The following is a 20590-nucleotide window of genomic DNA, read 5'->3' on the forward strand; positions in this document are numbered from 1 at the left end:
GAGAAGTGACTGGTTGGCTAAAAAACCTACTTGGAGGAAAATCACATAGGATTATAAAAGACAGAGTGAATCCATAAATTTTCTTCTACTCAGATTGCGCTTAATAATTCATACTGTTAAATCAAATAAAATGTCTTCATTTAAGAGCTCTGTCTCCACTCTATAGTACTGTGCAACTCCACCTGCCCTTAAGCTGTTATGTTCTTTAAGGCAGGTGAATCTAACTTCTGAATCACTGAAATAATCAGAAGAAATATTTTCTCTTCATTTGTCTATTTAGAGTTTTTCCTTCTTTACTGGGTCACCTGGAGAATCAGCAATATAAAGTTAACAATAAAATTAATTTTGATTGAAAATTTTCAAAAAATTATGTTTCAGTCTGTATGAGATGTTAACCACCGGTATTCATCTCAGTCCCTATCCATAGTGTCAGGAATGAGATACTTTCTGGAAATCACATATAATTACAAAAATCCTAAAAAAAACCTTGAAAATCGTGCACCTAAAATTGCTGCCGTTTGACAGAGCTTTTGTGAAGAAAGCAGCGCCACAACTTCCCATGGCAAATGACCGGTGTAGGGCAGCAGCGTGTGAAGAACAAACGAAACCAACTGAGGTGCTGCTACTGAAGTACAGCATCATGATTACACAGGAAAAAGGGGTTAAATGCAACCTTCCAACAACAAAACCACATGCAATAGGCTTTAGAAACACTGAGGGGAAATTAAACTGTGAGGAAAAGCATGAGAGGTGCATGGCTGCTGCCTTTCAGGTAGACCCGAAAGCTCAAGCCGGTAGTTTCCTTCTCCTGGCCATGTGGCTACGAGACACTTCAGGCATTTCAGTCTCTTCTTCTGCAGCTGTGAGCAGTGCACAAAGCCCTTTTTAAAGGAGTAAAAAAGAGAGCACATGCAAGGTAACCCAGGTAATCCCTGCCATTCCAGAAGACAGGGGGGTGCCCAGCTGGCCAGGCAGCACTGCCGCCCGAGGCACTGCTGACCCCTGCAAAGGCCTCTTCCCTCCTCTGCTTCACTACGGAGATCGTGATTTTTTTCTTACTACAGATACAGAAATGTCTCATCTAATCTTAAAATTGAGACACTTCAACTAGTTTACCTCCCTTCTACTTTGTATATGTGTGTTTGCTCTTTTAAGCAAGCCTGTTCTGACACTGCAGGTAATACGGAGTTTCTGCTTACAGTCAGGAAAGAGTCAGGCCCAACATCCTACACTAGTAATCATTTAAGGCAAACTAAATGACCAAACTAAATGAGAATACCAAAGTATCTTCTGCTTTTATGAGGTCTGGTGGCCATTTGATGGCTTTACTTCCTACTTTCCCAGGAATACAGAAACAATGAATAAACCTGTACTGAGCTACAGAGCAGGGCCTGTGAAGCCGGCTCGCCGATAGCACCGATTTACGTGAGGAAGTTAATTCTGCACTGAAACACAGAGGAGAAGCTCTCCATCAGCCATCCGCGGGGGGACCTCTCTTCATACTTAGCTCCTTTGACGTGAGAAAACACAAAGCGTCGCCCCACTTTGGAGAGACCGTAAGAAACCTGATGACGGTTCCTTGCTGAAGGGGCTGGAGCAGGAATGAGCCGGCATTGCCTGGACCCACACCTTCGCTTCCCAAGCACCCGCTCCCTCGCACAGCACCAGCGATGGCGTGAGACAAAGTACACAACAGCAAAAACCTACACGCTGCCGTTCCTGAGCAATGGGTAGGAGTAAAACCAATACAGAATAACGAATACCATGAAATTAGTGAAGTGTTGCCATAAATAGCGAAGCAGTGTTAACAGCAGAACTGTTCACCTCCATGAAGGCTCTAGCAATACAGTGCAGTAACAAGAATCTTTTTTTTTTTTCACTTCTACCTCTGAACATAACTAAACTCCCAAAATTGATAGTTTTCCCAGTCAGCACAGGGTCCGTGAGTTAAGTGCTAATGCTTGTTCAAGTGCAGCTTCACTCAGATGCATTTGTGAATCGGTGGAAGTGGTGGCGCAATGGGCTTTGAAATTTCCTACCTGGATCGACTCCTACATTTAGGGAGGCGGCACAGCAAGGAATGACTTTTATAAAAGAAAGGACAGTGTCATGCCTTGGGCCTGTGTGCAGGCACAATCACAGCCAGCACCAAGCTGGCATAATTCTGAACAACGCCATAGTCCACACCAGACTTGCAGCTAAAGCAGGGCTTTTAGAGGTCAGAGTAATAAGCACTAATGATTGATTCGTTAAAAATCATGAAGAATTTTAGCAAAATATACATGCCTGGAACACAGTTATTTTATATAAAAAGCTCAGAAATCAGTGGTTTATGCTCATCACACTGCACGTAAGCATTATCAGGTGCACTGGAGCAAACAGCCATGTTCTTAATTCAGGTATTAGTCCATTTATCTAATGTTGCTAATGTGGGATTCGGCTCGCAGATTAAGACACCTATATTTAGGTGTCTGCAGGAAGGTGCTTAAGCTAAGCTCTTGTTATGAAAAACAGAGACCTAGGCCAGGACTCAGGACTGTAAACAGAGGTGTCCAAGGTCTTTTCACATGTTGTGGACTATGATACCCAGCTCCACCAGAATTGCTGATGTGCCCTTTAAGTCCTTTTTTTATATGAGCTCACTTTGTGCAGGTGCCTCTGCCACTACAGGAAATCCTGAACAGTATGAGACACCTATCTTCAGGCAACTCCACCAGCCCAGTGGAGCCCGGGGAGCTACGCAGGTGGCCAGTGGAGGTAACTGCTTTGGAATAAGCTGAAAAGCTCTCTGGGTTTCATCAACTGAATTAACCACATCTCTTCACATAAGAATGGGAGCTTAAATACCAGGTTCATAGGCAGACAACTTAATGCAGATATATCAATCTACAAATCCTAATCTGCAAGCTGGATCCTGCCTTGACTGTATTTAGCTACAAAGGCAACAGCCTCAGTAAAGCTATTTAAACAATACCACTGCAGGCTGGACAGTTTTGTTTTCCAGGAAGAGCATGGAAGGCACCAAACTGTCAGCTGGAAGCAGGTTTCACCTCCTTCCTTCCTTTTTTTTTTTTTTTTTTTTGCCTTAACCTCTTTGTCCTTCTTTATTACTTCTTTTTTAGCTAAACTGTAGTGCCACGTGCCGGCAACGTGGCACTAGCTGCATGGCCCTCTCCAAGAGGGGACAAGTGTTTCCTTAATGACAGCTGACAAGTTGCATTGATGTATCTCTTATTCCTATGTCTGCATCAAATTTTTCAATCTAAAAATATTTAAAAGCTGAAATGTCTAATTGACAAGAAGGAATTGTTGAGACACAGGCTACATTTACTGTTCCAAAATGAACTTTCAGTGTGTCCCCCCAGGAGAGAGAGCTGTAGGGTAAACCCAGCAACTCCAGGGCTAGCAGGAAGGCAGGCAAACAGTGTTTGCAGGGCAGTTTTAAGAAACAGTATTTACCTTCCACTCAAAGTATTTCCTGAGCTTTAAAAGTAAAGCCAGGTGATGAACACAGCGTGTATTTTGTAAACAGGTTAAATGCCACAGAACCTCCATGGAACTTGTTACTTAGCGTGGCATTTCACTCTTCCCGTCAGAAGTACATCTAAGTAATGAATTCACTGCATAAGCCAAATGAGATTTAAAATGTGATACTCCCAACCGAAGATATCCAGGAAAGTGGAGCCACTTTCTGCTAGATAAATCTGGAGAACATGTAATTCCTGATCAGATATGTTTAATTAAGAATCTTTCCTTCACAGGTGAGCTTTCACACATACTCTGGCACTTTGTTCTGATTTAAAACAATGCACACACTTCAAATTGATCATCTTCTTTCCTTATAACAATCTCAATCTTGCCTTCCAGCATTTCCTTGCAAGCTTTAGCTTTCAGTTCAAGCTTAGCATGGCTATCGTGGGCTCCTTTTTTTCTCCTCATTATGGTGGACATCACATTACAGCTCCAATTCACATGCAATGTCTGATTTTCAGTTTTCTCTAGACAGTCCCACAGATTCACTGTACCATTTCAAGATTCTTTTAGGAGAATAGGCAGAAAAAGGTTACCTATCCACACAGCAAATACATCAGCCAATGTGCTGGTCAACTTAGGCTGCTAGCAGTTTAACATTCATCTTTCAGAAACTTGCTGCAGATAAATCCAGTCAGTATTGTGAATTCTAGTGGTTTCTCATTTTGACAGCGGCACCCAGCTCTTCACGTGCCTCCACTGGCTCCACCTCCTCTGCTGTAGCACAGGCAAGCTTTGTTTCAAGGCCCTCAACGACATCGTTGCTTTCCACCCACCATTGCCCACCTCTAACTGAGCAATATTTTCTCATTCATTTGTCACATTTTTAGGAAAACATCTTCACGTTTCCTCTTATGCTCTTATGTTTCACAGATGCTCTCCATGAACATGAGCAGATATTTCATTGACATTCTTCAAATTCTTTGAAGAACACCCCGACTCTGATGTGTACTGAAAATAACCTCCCTCAAGAAACCATCACACTGAGTCCTGAAACCACTACCCACACTACTGATTACATCATGTATTCATTTCTTTCCTTACATCCACTTTTTGTCTTACTGCTAGGGTGTGAAGTCTTTGAAGGAAGATACCTTTTGCTCTGTGGCTGAAAAAGGTTTGATATTATGAGGTCTTACTGCAGGACAGGAAACAGAGGTGCATTCATAAAACAAAGAGCCTGTAAAACAATAAATGGGCTCTCACTCAGCATGGCAAAAGCAAAGCAGAAAGCACCATGCTTTAAGTAACGGCATCAAGGGGTAGCTCTCAGATGCTTTCAGAACCTCCCTTTTTAACCAAACTAAGCTCTGCAAAGCATCCACCAAGTCAATCCCAAACTCTTCTTTAAAAACAAGACTTACTAAGCATTCATCTATGTGCCATAGATTCTCATCTGCGAAACATCTGTCACATTGTTTTCAGAAATGTGCTGTGCAATGTCTACGCCTTTCAATGAGATCCATGTTCTCAACCTGCATATATGCTTTGAAAAGCCCCATCACGGTTATTCCTCGATAAGATCTTTAAGAATTGGGAAGGCAGATGTGAGAGGAATACTCACTAGTATATAATATATTCCTCACTAGTATATAATGAAGTGAATACATGAGGGTTTGGGGTTTTATTTCAATTCCAGAATCAAGCTTTGTTTAAACATTTCCTTGCAATTTTTGCAATCCAAATAATGTTGCAATCCAAATAAAGTCTGGGGTAGAGAAAATGAAATTGTAATCGCCAGGTTTACTCTGAGTGTCCAAAGGGCTAGCAGCAAGAATAGCTGAAAGCAAATGTATGCATGCATACAGACAGGACAGTATGCAAATGAATGCACACATTACAGATCTATATAAATACATGTGTCATATTAATAACAGAGGCTATGAAAATTGGTTCCTGCTGTTCTACAGAAAATTGTTTCTTCATAAGGTAAAGGGATCTTCTGTGCTAATGTATTATCTTCTCTGCACTGCGTAGCTTGAAATCTCCCTGTGCCGGTGCTGTTGGGGCTCCAGCAGCGGAGGATGCAGTGATCTGTCTCTAGGCCTGTGAAAGGAGCAGCAGGTGCCTTTTAAACACCATGTCTCACAGGTTTATTAGCCATAATAAATAAAGCACTGGTGACTGGTCTACATGGTTAGGCTACAAACAGAGCTACGCCGGTGGTACCAATGATGGGAAATTACAGAAAGTAATCTAGTGTAGACACAGCACTTGATTAAGAGAGAATGAACCACCCATGTCTAAGTTGTTAGAAGCAAAGCTTAATTGATAACAACATTGTCTCTGTTCTGTGAATGAATAATCAAATTTCCTGGCAAAAGACTGGAAGCAAATTGGGCAAAAACACAGCTTATGGGGGATGCAGGTAATTTAGTTATTTTTCTTCCAGGGAAGGTTTCTCTTAATAGCATGCACGCAGCTGTCCACATGTTATCTTACCCAGAACTGACTGATCTAATCAAGATAATCTTCAGAAAGATATTCCAAAATAAATGCTTGTAATAAGTGGTTATTCTTTCAGCTCTTGGCTGTCAGGGCTCCTCTACAGAGGCAGCAAGAGAAAGGTCACAGCACAAGAGAGACTGGGAAATCCGTGCAGACATAAAGGTCCAGATTCACCATTTTTTTAAGATGTTTGACACAACAGGCATGCTAAGAAAAGAAAAACTACTCTGTGCAGGGAACATCTCCAGCTACAAAATGACATCCTGAGAAAACATTTTGAGGAAACAAAGCTGTAATTTTGTCTCCCTAAGTTAAAGCAGGTGGGAATTTAATGGGAAAGAAAAAGAGAGCTCCCCTACTCCTGCTCTCATTAACACTGCCAAATGCAGCATATCCATTCCGGATTTCTGGATGTTCGACAGCCCGGCTGGAACAGTACAAATGTCCTTTGCATATGTGCAGCCTGTGCAGCATCTGGATGTGTCAGACCTACTGTGCATGCACTGCACAGTCAACTTGCAGATATGCGGCAGATCCAGCACGTCCTCCGTGTGTCAGACTCACCGCACGTTTGTCGCACAGCATATGTGACAATATACTCTCTGGGATTGTCCTGTCAAAAATAGGGATCCCAAGGGTGAACTCATATCTCACCTGATAGAGTATCAACCACATGGGTGCCCAGCTTCACCTTTCAGATCAGGATTAATCCCATTCCTGAAAAGTAACAGCTCTACCTTTCTAGAATGACAGCATCCCAATGAGCACAACCAAAAGACCTTTGGTATATATCGATATACGTATGCATGTTTTATATACATATATAGCAAACTCCTCTACTGCTTACACTAGGACTAACGTGATTTTATGTCATTAATTCTGTTAAACTTGAAATTGCAATTTAAATTTAATCATTCTCATTTTACAGAAATCTTGGGCAGAGGAAGTTAACCATGTCAGATTGAGGGAACCTGACTTAAGAGTATCTCCATGTAAGAGGAGAAATACAAACAACAGAGTCAGAATCCAGTACGGATCTCCCCTACAGTATTACAGCAAATTGGCTTGAAAACGAGCGGGGAAGGGTTTCTGAAAGGGATCATCTTCTTATAGGCATGTCTTGTCCTGATAGAACTACAAATTCAATCTTCTCTCTAGCCATCTCTTACACCATGCCTGCACTGCCTTGTGGGAGCATGGACAAGTACAAAGGCAAGAGTGCAACGTCCTGCATTTCTCCTCCGTGGCCGGCAGGAGAAAATCTGGTGTCTTGAGGGGTGTGAATCCTCTGCAGCCTTGCTACAAACTCAGGGAGTAGGAGCAGACTGCCTGCCACCCCAGAAAACAGGACTGACAGGCACAGCTGTGCAGACATGGCTGGGGTCATCCCTTGCCTGTCCTCACTCACGTAGCCCTGCGAAACGTTCTTCCTCCAGTCGGCTCTACCAACCTGATGCCTCTTCCTAGAATTCAATCTGCTTCTGAATGGTTTGGATGTGAGTGGAGCTCAGGCAGAGATCTCTATTTCAAAATAGCATAGAATTAGGGGTGCTTAGACTTTTACAGCTTCCTCCAGATTCTGGTGGGCTTGGACCTGTCCAGAACTCTGTCAAAAGGCAGGGCCAAAAAGGGAATTAGAAACATATGCCTTTCTGTATTTTGCCAGCTTGTTGTATGAAACCTCCTCCAAAGCATCCACAGTATGGAAGCTAGAGAGATGCTAACATGTTCAAATGTTACTAAGAAGAAATGCTCCTTCTCCTTTCCCATCACTTCACTCGTAGACTGACAAAAGTCAGTAACGGCCTTCCAGATGTTGTCCTTTGGTTGTCCTGCCTTTTCACTGCTCCTAGTCTATTTTATTGATGTAGATGTCTACCAGAGGCTTCCAGATGAGGCACAGTTACAGACAGATATGGACTGGAAAAGATACATTCATTGTGCTCACCAAAACGAAAATAAAAGAGAGGCCGGTTTCCTGCCGTGCTGGCTGCTCTCTCTCTAGCGGCCGCTTCCCGGATGTCACAGACACCAATGTTGGCAGTGCGGAGCATTCTTCTGGCAGCTCCTTCACTGTGTTGCAGTCTACACCGTACCGCGGCAGCTCCATTCGCTGCTGTAACAAGTTGAAAAAAACTAATTAATTCATGTTTAGTTTTTTTACATTTGTTACAGCAACGAATGGAGCGGCTGCCCCCATGCAGTAGAGCACACACGCACACGCACGCACAGACACCACAGGACACTCACGGAGCCAACGCGGGTCAATGTTCCACTCTGCCAACATGGGCGTTAGTAATGTTAGCAAAGGTGCAGCAAGAGGAGTGGATGTCCCAACAGAGGGGAACTGCCTTTGGATTTCCTTTAGTTTGTTGAATGCAGTCACAGAACACAAATCCCTGCCCTTCCTCAATGCCTCCAATCCCAGCAAAAGAGTCATGTCCCTTTCCATAGTTTTAAAATATCTTTAAAACATCTGTTCCCTTTTAGTAGCAAGATCCAAGACCACCAAAGCTTATAAATTCTTGCAGTTCCCCTTCAAAACAGATTACAATAAAGAAATAAATGACTAATTGGTCATGTGTGTGATTTTTCAGATATTAACAGAGGCTTACAAAAGGCAGCATCTGTTTTGTTATCCTGTTTCTTCTTGGAAAGGATTCATCTCCCCCATCCTAGTGAGCAGGGATCTCAAGCCACTCAGATGAGTAAAGTCTTAGAAGGAGAGTATCAAATTGTATTGTTTCAAGTTTAGTCCAAAAGGTAACACAACAAAACAAACAAAAAGTACAAAGACAGCAAAGACCCAAGCACAAATAATGTCACTTTCTGGAGGAAAATACTTTAACACAGTAGAAGCAGTGTCTTCCACTACAATAAAATAATTCATTTAGCCATCAGCTAAACAATTGCACTTGATGTACATACAAGAAAATAGTGGACAATATTTCAATACTTTTCCTCTTCATCTTATTATAATCTTCCTTCACTCATCCATATCTCAGACTCCCAGTGCAGGATTTTCTGGGAAGTGGTAGAGCAGAGAACATTCACGCTATTTTTTCTCATCTTCAAAACAGCCCTAAATCAGCTACATCTTCAGTCGTGACCTCTTCAAATTATTGAATGGACTCCACTATTGGACTGGCTTACAGAAATCCCTCTGCTTCCCCTTACTCTTCAAACCTTTAAAATCACAACAGAGACCTTGAAAGATAAACCTCAGAGGGTTCTCCATCTTCCCTCTTTCATCATTACAGGCATGATGAATTCCCAGCAGTTTCAGCCGTGGATACAGCTTGACCAGAAAACTATGAGCTTTCTGGAGAAAGAGCTGTATTTTCTTGTGTGAAGACAGAAAGGCCACAACTAACTGTATAAAGAAATACTGGTACCAACTGCACTGCTGTGTTGAGGCTTACTGTGAGGCAACAGTCTCTCCACAACTCAGTAAACCTAAGTTGGTCTCATGAGAACATACTGTGAAGACGATTGTATGTCTGACAGTCTGGTCAGACAAATAAATACCCAGAAATTTAATAACTGCACCTCTGGTATTGTAATTCTGTTGATTTGATTTATTTCATTGCCTAATGGCTCCCAGTGGTTAGGAAATGTCACAGACACCCTCAAATCAGGCTGTATCACTTCAGAAAATGGAGGTGTCTGTAACTGATCTCTTTTGTGCAGTTCCCACCAGTGGAGCAGAACAAGTGAAATCCAAAGGCACAAACCCCATTCTGCTATGGAGCTAGCTCATATATATATATCTGAAGAAGAGATAACAAGGCAGTGCCTCCACACATGAGCAGTTTAAATAGAAAACCATCAACTTCACCATAAAGGTAGGATTTTGTAAAAGAAGGAGGAAACTAGTTCCCAGGCCTGCAACATGAGCAGGGCTCAGAGGACAGCCGAGCCCAAGTGGGGCCTCTCTAAGGTGAATGAGACGTCACAAGTGTGTGGGGCATGCTCCTCTGAGGCCAACAAAAAATGGAGGCCTACACCAACAGCTACAACTACATACTCATCTGCATCATCCAGTGCCTCAGAAGAGTGAAAGAACTCTGAAGAGTTCTTACATATACATAGGAAATAATTTAAATGAAGTAACACATTATTAAATGTAGTTTGAAGATATTTATACACCTTTTGGACAACTACACACAACTCAACTCTAAACACTAAGACCAGGTACCTATAAAGGACTGGTTGCCCACACGTTATTTGAACTCTAGAGATGTTGCTGGTTCTAGTGTCTTCAAAAGGGAAATTTGTACAGAAAAAAAAACAGAAAGGAGGAAGGTACAAAGTTACAAGGTTCTCTTCCACTCTTGTGTGTACCTCTGTTCAGAAAGCTTTACTTGGACGAAGACTTAACAGGTTAGGACATCACATTTTCCTCTGTATTTTTGCCTTATTTCCAACAAACAATGCCTCTCTAACGAGCCTAGGTTGATTTTATTTTCCAGACATGACTGCCAAACCCACAGTAACATATGTAAAAAATGTACACACACATCAAAGCGGACATATATATATATATATATAAATATACATAAAATGGATGGAATAAGCTTTTTCTGCATAACAATAGCTTTGTTTCTGCCACATAAATTTCTCCTGAGATGCAGATTTTTACTGTGGCAACTATCAGTACGCTTGACATCTTCATATATCGCAAGCACAGGTACACGTACCGGGAGGCTGTGGCAGGTAGGCCCCAATTAATTTTGATCTCTTCTTTTCATATCCCTTCTGTGTGATGTCACCTGCCAAGAAAAGAAAAGGAAAATCAATAAGATGTGGATAAAGACAGCGTCTAGCTGCTTAATGGCAGCACCATCAGCTTTGCCACCATCACACTGTTTGTCTGTCTTGACAATTATAATGAACAAATGAAAAGCACAGTATGATCATTCCACCCAGAAAAGACTCATTTATGCCAGAGTCATTCTGACAAATAAAGACCCAGCCTTGATTTATTTCAACGCCAGAGTCCAGCAGCACAGAGGTTTAAAACCATTTTGAGATGCTGTCACACAAGCTTTCAAAAGCTATAATGACCTTCATTAGGTTAGTAAACAATGGATTATACAGAGCGCGTGGGCCTGTGGTGGCTGGCAAAACACATCGCTGATTAGCATTTTCTGTCATTAATGGGATTTTTCTAATCAAGCATGTAAGGCACAAAAGACTTGAAACTGCCCCTACATCATTTCTGCAATATAAATGTTCTAGCTGATTTCTACGCGGTACTGAGAGGATAAAGCCAAATCAAACCAAATCTATCACAGATCCACTAGAAAACAGTAGCATACAGACCCCTTGTCTGACTTTTCAATTAAATCTCAAAAAAGTTCTGGAGACAAATGTCTGAATTTCTTAAATTCAATTAATGTTGCCCTTCACTATGTCTGCAGTTTTCTCAGGTAACTTTTTTCTAATGAAAGGATAAAAAATTAGTTTTCTGTAAAAGTTTCCTAAAAGAAAGTGATGGCTTCTTTCCAAAAGTGTGAGCATAGATGTATGCACATATACGTATGTATTACATTCAACACAAGCTATTTCAGATGCTAAAAAGAGTGACAGGGTTTACAATGAGAAGATTTTTGAAATATCCCCATTTTCCCTGCATTTTCAATCAGCACATCTGCTATGGTGAGACTCATCATGCAGTTAAAGCTCAGTTGCAACACTGGACTTGTATGTTTGTAAAAGGTTGAGGGCTTAGGCGGGCAGAAACCACAAAAAGAAGTGGAGCTTTGGGAGTAATGTTCAGCTAGATATAGCAACACATGTTCATGTTCTTCCATCCCTATGTTCAACCTTCACCTAAGGAGACCATCTGCAAACGTATTGCATTCTCATTTCAATCCCAGCCACCCTGGTAAATGGATGCTAAATCAGCACCAATGTACAGACAGAGCTTCCTGTGGGTTGGTCTGAACTACATGAAAACACCTCCAAATGTTGTTCCTCGATGAAAGACCTTTTCTTGGGGATGCTTCCAATAAGCAATAAGGAGGCAAAACTCTCCAAGCCTCTCTGCCAGTGTCCTGAGCCAACCTCTTGCCCCTGGTTAAAAAGCAGTGCTTAAAATAACACCTGCCCTCCTTGCCACTGTATCTCAAACCGCTCAACAAAAGAAGTCAGCTAAAACATCTGTGGTTTTACAGGAGGAAAGTGAGAGCGAAGCACTTCAAATGATAACCGTCCCGCATTTGCCCAGGGAAGAAGTGCCAGACTTGGCAAAGCTTTTACAGTTCTAATCTGACTCTTCAAGCACATTTCTTCTCATTTTGATACTTCTGGGATGTGTTCGGACCAGTGAAACAAGCTCCCTCCCACTGTAATAATCAGCTTCTCACAAACCAGACAGTAACTATAGATAACACTTCATTAAAATGTTTTAATGAAATAATGTGTTTATTTCTATTTGAAAATTATAAAATATGAATGCATTTGTCTTTTAAAGTTTTGCTAAACAAATTACCACTAGTGTTCTGTGCTCATCAATACTGAATTTTTATGCATTCAAGGCACATCTTAGTTCACGTAAAAATTTGGTTTCCTTATCATACTATTGCTCTTAAAGGAGACCAGAGACATCCTACAGAGAACCACGCTCCACTGCAGTATGTGCAAGCTGGCAATGTCATTTTAAATACGAAACTATTAACAGCAGGTGCTTAACTATTGATTGCTCTTCCCCACACACGGTGGTACATAGACATGTAAATCCGTATCTCAGGCTATGCATTCCAGACATTGCTCATGCCACTTGCACCCATTCCTGCAATGTAAGTTTCTTCCACTAGTTTCTAAACCTGTATTTTCCTTAATGGAAAGAAATGCAGAGAACAAGCAATTTCTTTGACATCAAAGTGGGAAAGATAAATACCAAGTGTGATCTCTTGTCAATAGTAAGTTTTCATTGAAATCAGTATCCAGACTCATTCTTCTGAAGTTCACCACACAAAGGAATTAACAATGGCGACTCCTTCCCCAGACCACTGGCTCCATCAAAAAATCACCAATAACATGACTTTTTGAGATAATTTAATATGAAAATATTTCAATTTCCAGGAGCAAACAGCAAATTCATTTAGAATTATCACTAATATTTCTATAATCATGTCCATCATTGCCCCGGTAACCAAATCTAAAAAACATGTAAAAGTAAAACATAAAATCACTAAAATTTTCACTGTAGTATCACTACTACCATTCTGAGGTGGAAGGATGCCAATTGTATCATGTAGTCTGGGGAAGTACTATGCTTTATTTATCAGGATGAATTGTATTTGTATTAACCTGTATTTTTTTCAGGTAGACTAACTTCTGAATATAAATAATAACTGATTAACCATTAAAATATTATTACAATATATATGGAAAACTATTGCATTTCAAAGCTTCGTTGAACTCATTGTGTAAGCTCCTAATATATACTAAACACAGCTCAGCAAAAGTTAAGTGAGCTTAAACTCTGCTCTTATCATAAGTTGCTGATCACTCAGTTTTTTAAACACGGTACTAAGACCTTTGGTCTATGCCCTTTATTCCTTTGCACATTACTGCAATAATTTTACAAGTACCAAATGAGGAACAAACCGCTTTTCAGTCAGGTCCACCTAACTCATGCTCCGACACAGTACAATACTGGATGTAGGCTTGGCTTTTGGAAAATATCGACAGGATTACAGGAGCTGTACTTCCTTGTCACGAGCATCCAGGATTAATGCTACCTTTCCTTTTTTAACTAACCCTTCTTCTCTTGAAAAGCCAGCAGACTCTCAGTCCGCCTCCAAAGACAAAGGAAAAGAGGTCTAAAACCTGTCTTTTGAGCAGACAGTACATGTCAGTTTTTCTACTTACTACATAAACAAACTCTTCAAAGTCCCTGCAAATTTAGACCTCCTCGTTGCATCACTCTCTAGCTTTCTCCTCATGACACCTTGCCTACTTTTCTGCAGCACCTCCACACCACGTTGCAACGCCGCACAGGACGGCTCTGCGAGGCAAGCTGGTATGAGCAGAGGAAGCTGGCAGTGGGTCAATGGAAAAAGGCCAGGCCATGGACAGAGGGACGATGCACAGACTCCACCACTGAGGACGTGCACGAACAGGAACACACGGTTGCAAGGAGCTTTGGGGAGGGGGCTCCCTGGGACAAGACACCATCACACAACGTTACGCAGCTGGAAGGCAGCACCTCCACCCAGCAGCTCCCTGCGGCCCTCTGCTCCACCTGCCTGTTTCCTTCCTCGGCGCTCGCTCCATTCCCTGGCACTGGCTCTGCTCCCAGGCACTCTGTTCTGCTCCACCACTTCACAGCTGGTCCGCAGGCCCTCCTCCTCCTCACTCCCTTCCTCCCAGGCTGCACACACTTCAGTGCACTCAAGGTTTTCAGCCTCCTATTTCCATCAGCATTCTCACTTCTTTTTTTTTCCTCTGGATATGTTGCTCTTCTCCTCCTCACCTCCACTGGTGACTGACAGGTTTCCACCATTGGAAGGCCACAGACATATACCCTGGAGGGTATTGTGTCCAAGGGTCAGTGGTGGAGAGCAAAGCACAAGCCTGATAGATCAGAACTCACAAACAGTAACCAACAGTGAAAAGGTAGCAAATTTTACCCTTTTTCCCCATCCATATTTAAAATTGACTGTCAAGGACTGCTGAACAACACACATGCAGTACATTGACCCTCTTTCCACAAAACAAGTTCACTTATTTCTAACCTTCCAGGGTCTTTTAGGCACAGGAAGGGAAACGTCACTTTTGCAGTGAAACGGAGAGCACAAACGAGAGACGATCCATTCCTCCAAGTAAGAAGGTTGCCCAGCTGAGTGAGTACAGAACCAGGCCTCTGGCACTCCGTAATCCTACTCTCATCTCTTCATTTGTGATTTGTGCCCCTGTTTCTGCAATGTCCCGAGTTGCACATGGCAATGCTCTCCTACACCGGTGCTCACGGACAACAAGTATTTTGTAGCTATATTTAGCAAAGCCATGCTGTAGTGTAAGTTCACTGGACTGTGCTCAGCACAACTCCTACTGTTGCATTACACTCTCAATTTTCTTTGAAAATTTACTGTATTTTTTCTCTTTCCTTCAAAGGTATTGGATTTCTGCCTCTTTACAAAGACGACGAGGCAAAGCCGGAGGAAGCGGGTCAAAGCAACGTAAGCATGGCATACACACTCATCACAAGGGAGGAAGGAACTCCAGGTGATGGAGAGCCCCTTGGGATACTCCATGCTGTACAAGACATTTTGAGGAATAAGAAATGCCCATCAACGTTGAAGTTGTTCCCATTATCCTATCCGCTTTCCTGGCCCCTCCATGAGTCAGCTCCATCCATTTACCTGCCATGTCCTAGACTGATCATGGAATTACATTTTAAAATGAAAATAATAAAAAGGCACATTATAGCCTTATATTGACTAATGCAAAATATTGACATTTTAGCTCTTGTTGGTGGGAGGGTTATTAAATGTGAAAATACTTCCATATGAAAAATATCTGCACATCACCACCCTTCCTTAAAGCATTTCAACTTTAAAAGCTGACAGTGGTTAGAAATACTGGTACTGTAGACAAATAATATGCTGTGCTACTTTCATGAAAGTAAACTGCTTAAAGTGGGTATCGCATAAAAGTTTCCTTTTTGACTGAAATATGTATTAGCTGATCTGTTATCACTTCCTGAACACAGACGTGTCCAGCCCTGACGGACTGCTACCATGATATATGAAGTAAATGTATTCAAGCAAAAGATAATTGCATTATACAGGGAGGGGGGGCAACTAAATGAAACCAAACACAAGATAAATTCCACCAAATCTTTCCTTTGTTCTGGAAGATGCCAGTACTTCTTATAGATCTTAGTCTCTCAGGACACAGCACAGGTGAAAAGCTAACGATAAAACAAGGGACTCCAATCACCTCGTTCAGTGCGGTGAAAACCCAATTTCATGTTGAGTGATCTCGAGGCCTGACTGATGCTGCTGGTTTTCACTACACACGCACGTTTCAAAATGAAATTTCAGACTGGGACTTTGAATTAGTTTAAGGCACTTATGGAAAAATCCACCATGGGAAATAATGCAATCAATAACTCCTCTCAAACACGGAGTAACAGAGAGCTTGCCGGTGAGTGCCTTTCCTTTGCCCATGATTTTCTGCCCTCTAAAGATTCAATTTTCTGTACGACTTGTTTATTGCTGATGACTCAAATACAGTGTCAGCATCTTGGCAAGAGGGATTTGAATGAAACAAAGCTCCTCATAAAGAGAACTGTGACTCATTTACTTCTCCCACTCATGATGCAGACAGTCTCCCTGTCTGGTCTCCCAAAAATATGCCAAAAGACAAAGGATTTCATTTTGGATAGTGCAAGTACGAAGATATCAAAACTGCACAAATAAATCTCACGTAACACAGAAGTATATATCAGGAGCCAGTTTTTTTTCCAATGTCTTTTAAAAAAGATGTTTAACCTCATCAGCAGCTTATGAAACCACTCAGAACTATGACAAAGCAACAAACGGTAAACTATGGCACTGGGCAGAAAAATTAATGGGATCCTACACTTTCACCACAAACAGTATCACAAATTACAGTGCTGCTCAAGTGCTTTTAAGGGGAGGATGCTGTAGCTTAAAGCTTTAATGATAATTTTACCCACATATAGCTGAATTTTTTTTTTCCTCAAGGATACATTTTGTTCCTGTATGTTGCAAGCAAAGCAGAAAATGGCTGAATTTCAATGACAGATAAGGAAGAGTGCTCCATGTGTACTTTACAGCTTATAATGTTTTCTAAAGTGGCTTCCAATTCACGAAAAAATATTTAAACAGATTACGCTATTAACAGACAGGATAAACTAGATTAGCACTGCTAAAACAACAGATACAAGGTCTTTTGAATTTTAAAAGTATTCCAGTTCAAAAGAAATACTTTATTCCCATTATTTTGATAGACAAATATATGTTGTATTATCTGCTATGTTCTTAGTTTTAATTCAAATTCTACATTTTAAAAAAGTGAGTAGTAAACCATTTACACAGAAGACATTTTTAAGTATCTCTACCTTGAATCCCAGAAGACCCCTTAATGAATTTCCCCACTTACTTTCTGGTCCCAAAGTCTTCAGCACATTTTTCCAATACCAGAAAGATGCCTGGGCTTCAAAAGAAGAAGAAAAAAAAAACCTCCCCACAAAAGAACCCTGAAACACCTAATAGAAGCCAATGAAAACAATCTTGGGGATTTTCTGACTCAGACTTTCTACCGATCGGCGGGGCTCAGGACCAGCGGCAGCTGCCAGCGGCGTGGCGGCAGGCCAGGAGCCGGCCCTGCTGCTGGAGACCCCGCTCCTTTGAAGCCGGAGAACTGTGTGGTCCTCGAGCATCCCGGAGCTCCCCCAGAACGCAGCATTCGTGCGGCACTACTTTTATGGCCTGGATTATTGTAAAGTAAGCAGAGACTGGTTGAACAGTGAAGGTTTCCATTCTCAGTGTCGAGAGTTTATTTCATTACTTAAAGCTTTAACGAACACTTCATATAATGAAAGCAATCCTTGCCATTTTTGGAATTTTATGGCTGTTGGGACCCTTCATAATGTTGTTTTCCTTCCTTTATTGCTTTATAAGGCTTATAGGGCACCCTTGAAGTGTATACCCTTTTTGCAGCTGCTGGAAGCTCATCTTTCATCTCTCCACTCGCTTTCCCGTTGCCTATGAGGCATTTGCCTGTTCTAGTTATTCTCCCCGTCTCTAACACAAATCGTGCAGAGTCAGATCTTGCTCAAGATAAAAATACAATACAATTCTGAAAAGTACGCCTAAGGAAACATTCCTGATAAATGTCATTTAATAGGCAGGCTTTATATTTCAAGTTAGAAATGTTCCCTAAAGAAAGATAATTAAGGCAGTAATTCCACTTATCATTATTTAGAATTTACAGTTCGGAGCCAACCAGACATTTCCATAAAGAGTCTGCAGCACTGCACCAGGTACTGCACAGCACAAATTTGTGTCCCGATTTTTTTTCCAGCCCTGAAAACATCTTGAAAAAAAACCTGAGAGGAGGAGGAGAAGGAGGAGGAATCCTGAAGGAGCAACATGTAACACAAGTATGAAACAAAACTGAAAATACATTCTCCAAACCAGTCTGTATGCACGCTTCCTCCTCTGGGCAGAAAAATACAGCCAGGTTTTCCCAAAGGAAAAAAATGGCGATATCTAACTAAAATTATAAAATTATTCATAAGGAAATTTATTATTTTGCCACTTCTCTAGGAAGCATATGAAAATAACTCCCTTACTGTGATCTTTTATTTTTAACTATTTATTTTTTCATTACTTTGGTCATTACTGCGTTCAATCAAGAAAGTCCAAATGGGTTAATCTCGAAGAGAATGAAAATCTTGTAAAAAAGCAACAGAGTTCTAAATCTGTCATCCGTAATTTTGCTTCCAGTAATTTGATGCACCACAGTATGACTGCAGAGCTCTTCACAAATTTCAATTCAGAACATAAACTCCTATTTTCATATGCTGAAAAAAAATTAAAAGAATAGCTTTTATCTGATATATTGCAACTATCTCCCTTTTGATTTGGGTTCACCATAAAGCTTTTGTGTTTGAGATTAGTTATGCTAGTCACTAACAGAAGTCTTTCAGCACTATCTAAAAGCATTTTATTTTACCCTAATGTGGGTTAAAGACATTACGTTGATTTAAAAAATAGGTATTTAGAGCAGTTGTACTATAGTATTAGAATGCCAAAATGTCCAAATCTCTTCCCACAGTATTTTTTAAATAGAACCTCTCTGGCCAGAAAACCCCTTCATACAAATGCAAATTTCCACAAACTTTGACAGCTGGATGCAAACGCAGAAAAGCCCAGATTTCTCAGCTACCACCAGGGAAGCTGCAGCAGGAACACTCCTTCTCAGACAACTAGAAGACCTAATGGTTGTGGAAGAGTATTGAGGAGTTGTTAGTAGTTGTGAACAGCAACTTGAAATAGCACAAGGACTATCCTGAGTGACCATAATGTCTTTAAAAACTCATGACTTGGGAGATGACTGAGCTCAATAATCTGGTCTACCATTTTAATACATCTTGTTTTGTTACAAGACAGACATGATTTTGAAGAATTTTTTTAAAAGTCATCATTTCTGAAGGGAACACAAATGTCTTCCATGACAATACTCACATTTTCCTGCTGAAATGATAGTGCTTACTTTTTATTAAGTTCAGTTCATAAGTTACTTCCTACTACTTTTTTTCCATTCAACCCCCTCAATCACAAATACCATCACCAATGTTCAAGAACCAGGAACGCCTATTGCTTACTGATATACTCATCATCTGCTTTCATATTTCCAACAGTTGAGACCCAACCCTATCAAAATCTCAAAGTGTCAAAGTCCATTAATGTGAACCATGCTATAGAATAATGGACTCTTTAAGGCTGGAAAAGACCTCCAAGATCATCAACCCAACACCACCATGCCTACTAAACCATGTCCTGAACGGCCACATCTACATGTTTTTTGAACACCTCCAGGGATGGTGACTCCACCACTTCCCTGGGCAGCCTGTTCCACTGCCTGATTATGTGGTGCTCTAGAAAGCCTCCATATAGCTACAAGTTCTAATAAGCAACTCTTCCAGCAACCTAACCCACACTTCTGTTGCCTCAGTTCCAGTCATAAGTTATGGTGCTTTGCCAGTCACCAGTAACTCCAGATCTTTTTTCAAGCTTCCAAATAAGAGTACGATACTTAACATTCTTTCAACCAAGTCTAAAGCATACAAACATACTCATTTTACAAGCATACAAAAGGGAATGACCTCCTCAGCCATTCAGTCCAACGCCCTGCTATGCAAGAACAGCCGATCAAAGCAAGCACCCTTCCTCTGAGCGACGAGCGCTCTAGTAACAACATTAAGCAGTTGCCAGATTATGTCTCTCTGTCTCAGCAGATTTTTAGCTATTCTGTGCAAAACCTGCTTTATCTAGAATTCCCTTCTTAGAATGCCATCTGAAAGATTATTATCTACAGGTTTACTCAAGAGGTGAGATGTTGCTTCAAATCTCCTCTGCAGGAGAAAGGGATGCAGAGGAGATTTGCTCTAACATGTGCGTTAAATGAAGGTATCTTCTCCAGTTGTATTTTCTGAGACAGGCTGGAGATGGTCCAAAGCACAGAGTAAGTCACCTAAATTTCCAAAAACCATACCTCTTCTTAAAAGTATTTCTTCTTGGCTTTCAATTACGTTCTTGCTGAGATAGCTGTGACGGACTACAACATTATTTTACCCAGGAACACAGGTTTCACTAAGCAGAAGAACACTGAGAACTTAGAGACAGCAGAGTCAGCAATCAGGTGCATTTTATGGATCTAATCAACATACTCTGAACCACATCCCACAGTCCAAATAACCCAAAACAGGTACAAAATTGCGTTACTCTTCCATCTCTTATGCAGCTGAAAAGTTATTCTGATATTACTGCTAGACACAGAAAACACCACACTCAGAAATTTCTGAACTGTAATACCAGAGTACATACACACTGATGCTGTCTTT

At 41.1% G+C, this 20590-nt stretch overlaps 1 protein-coding gene across 5 annotated transcripts in view; it reads right to left on the bottom strand.

Moving 5' to 3' along the window:
- The window catches only part of DIP2C (DIP2 acetate--CoA ligase C (putative)), a 327977-nt gene that overhangs the window by 138638 nt on the left and 168749 nt on the right, over positions 1–20590 (bottom strand). For 3 of the 5 annotated variants that reach the window (XM_086741901.1, XM_086741902.1, XM_086741899.1), the window contains exons 2-3: positions 10680–10751; positions 7928–8095 (exon numbers count right to left, since the gene is read on the bottom strand). In XM_086741901.1, coding sequence (XP_086598027.1) covers positions 7928–8095; positions 10680–10751 — 240 coding nt within the window. The remainder of the gene's footprint in view (positions 1–7927; positions 8096–10679; positions 10752–20590) is intronic. The other 2 variants (XM_086741904.1, XM_086741903.1) reach the window with 1 other exon arrangement.

The sequence above is a fragment of the Chlamydotis macqueenii genome, chromosome 2 (assembly GCF_036417535.1).
Source record: "Chlamydotis macqueenii isolate bChlMac1 chromosome 2, bChlMac1.mat, whole genome shotgun sequence".
Taxonomy (NCBI): Eukaryota; Metazoa; Chordata; class Aves; order Otidiformes; family Otididae; genus Chlamydotis; species Chlamydotis macqueenii.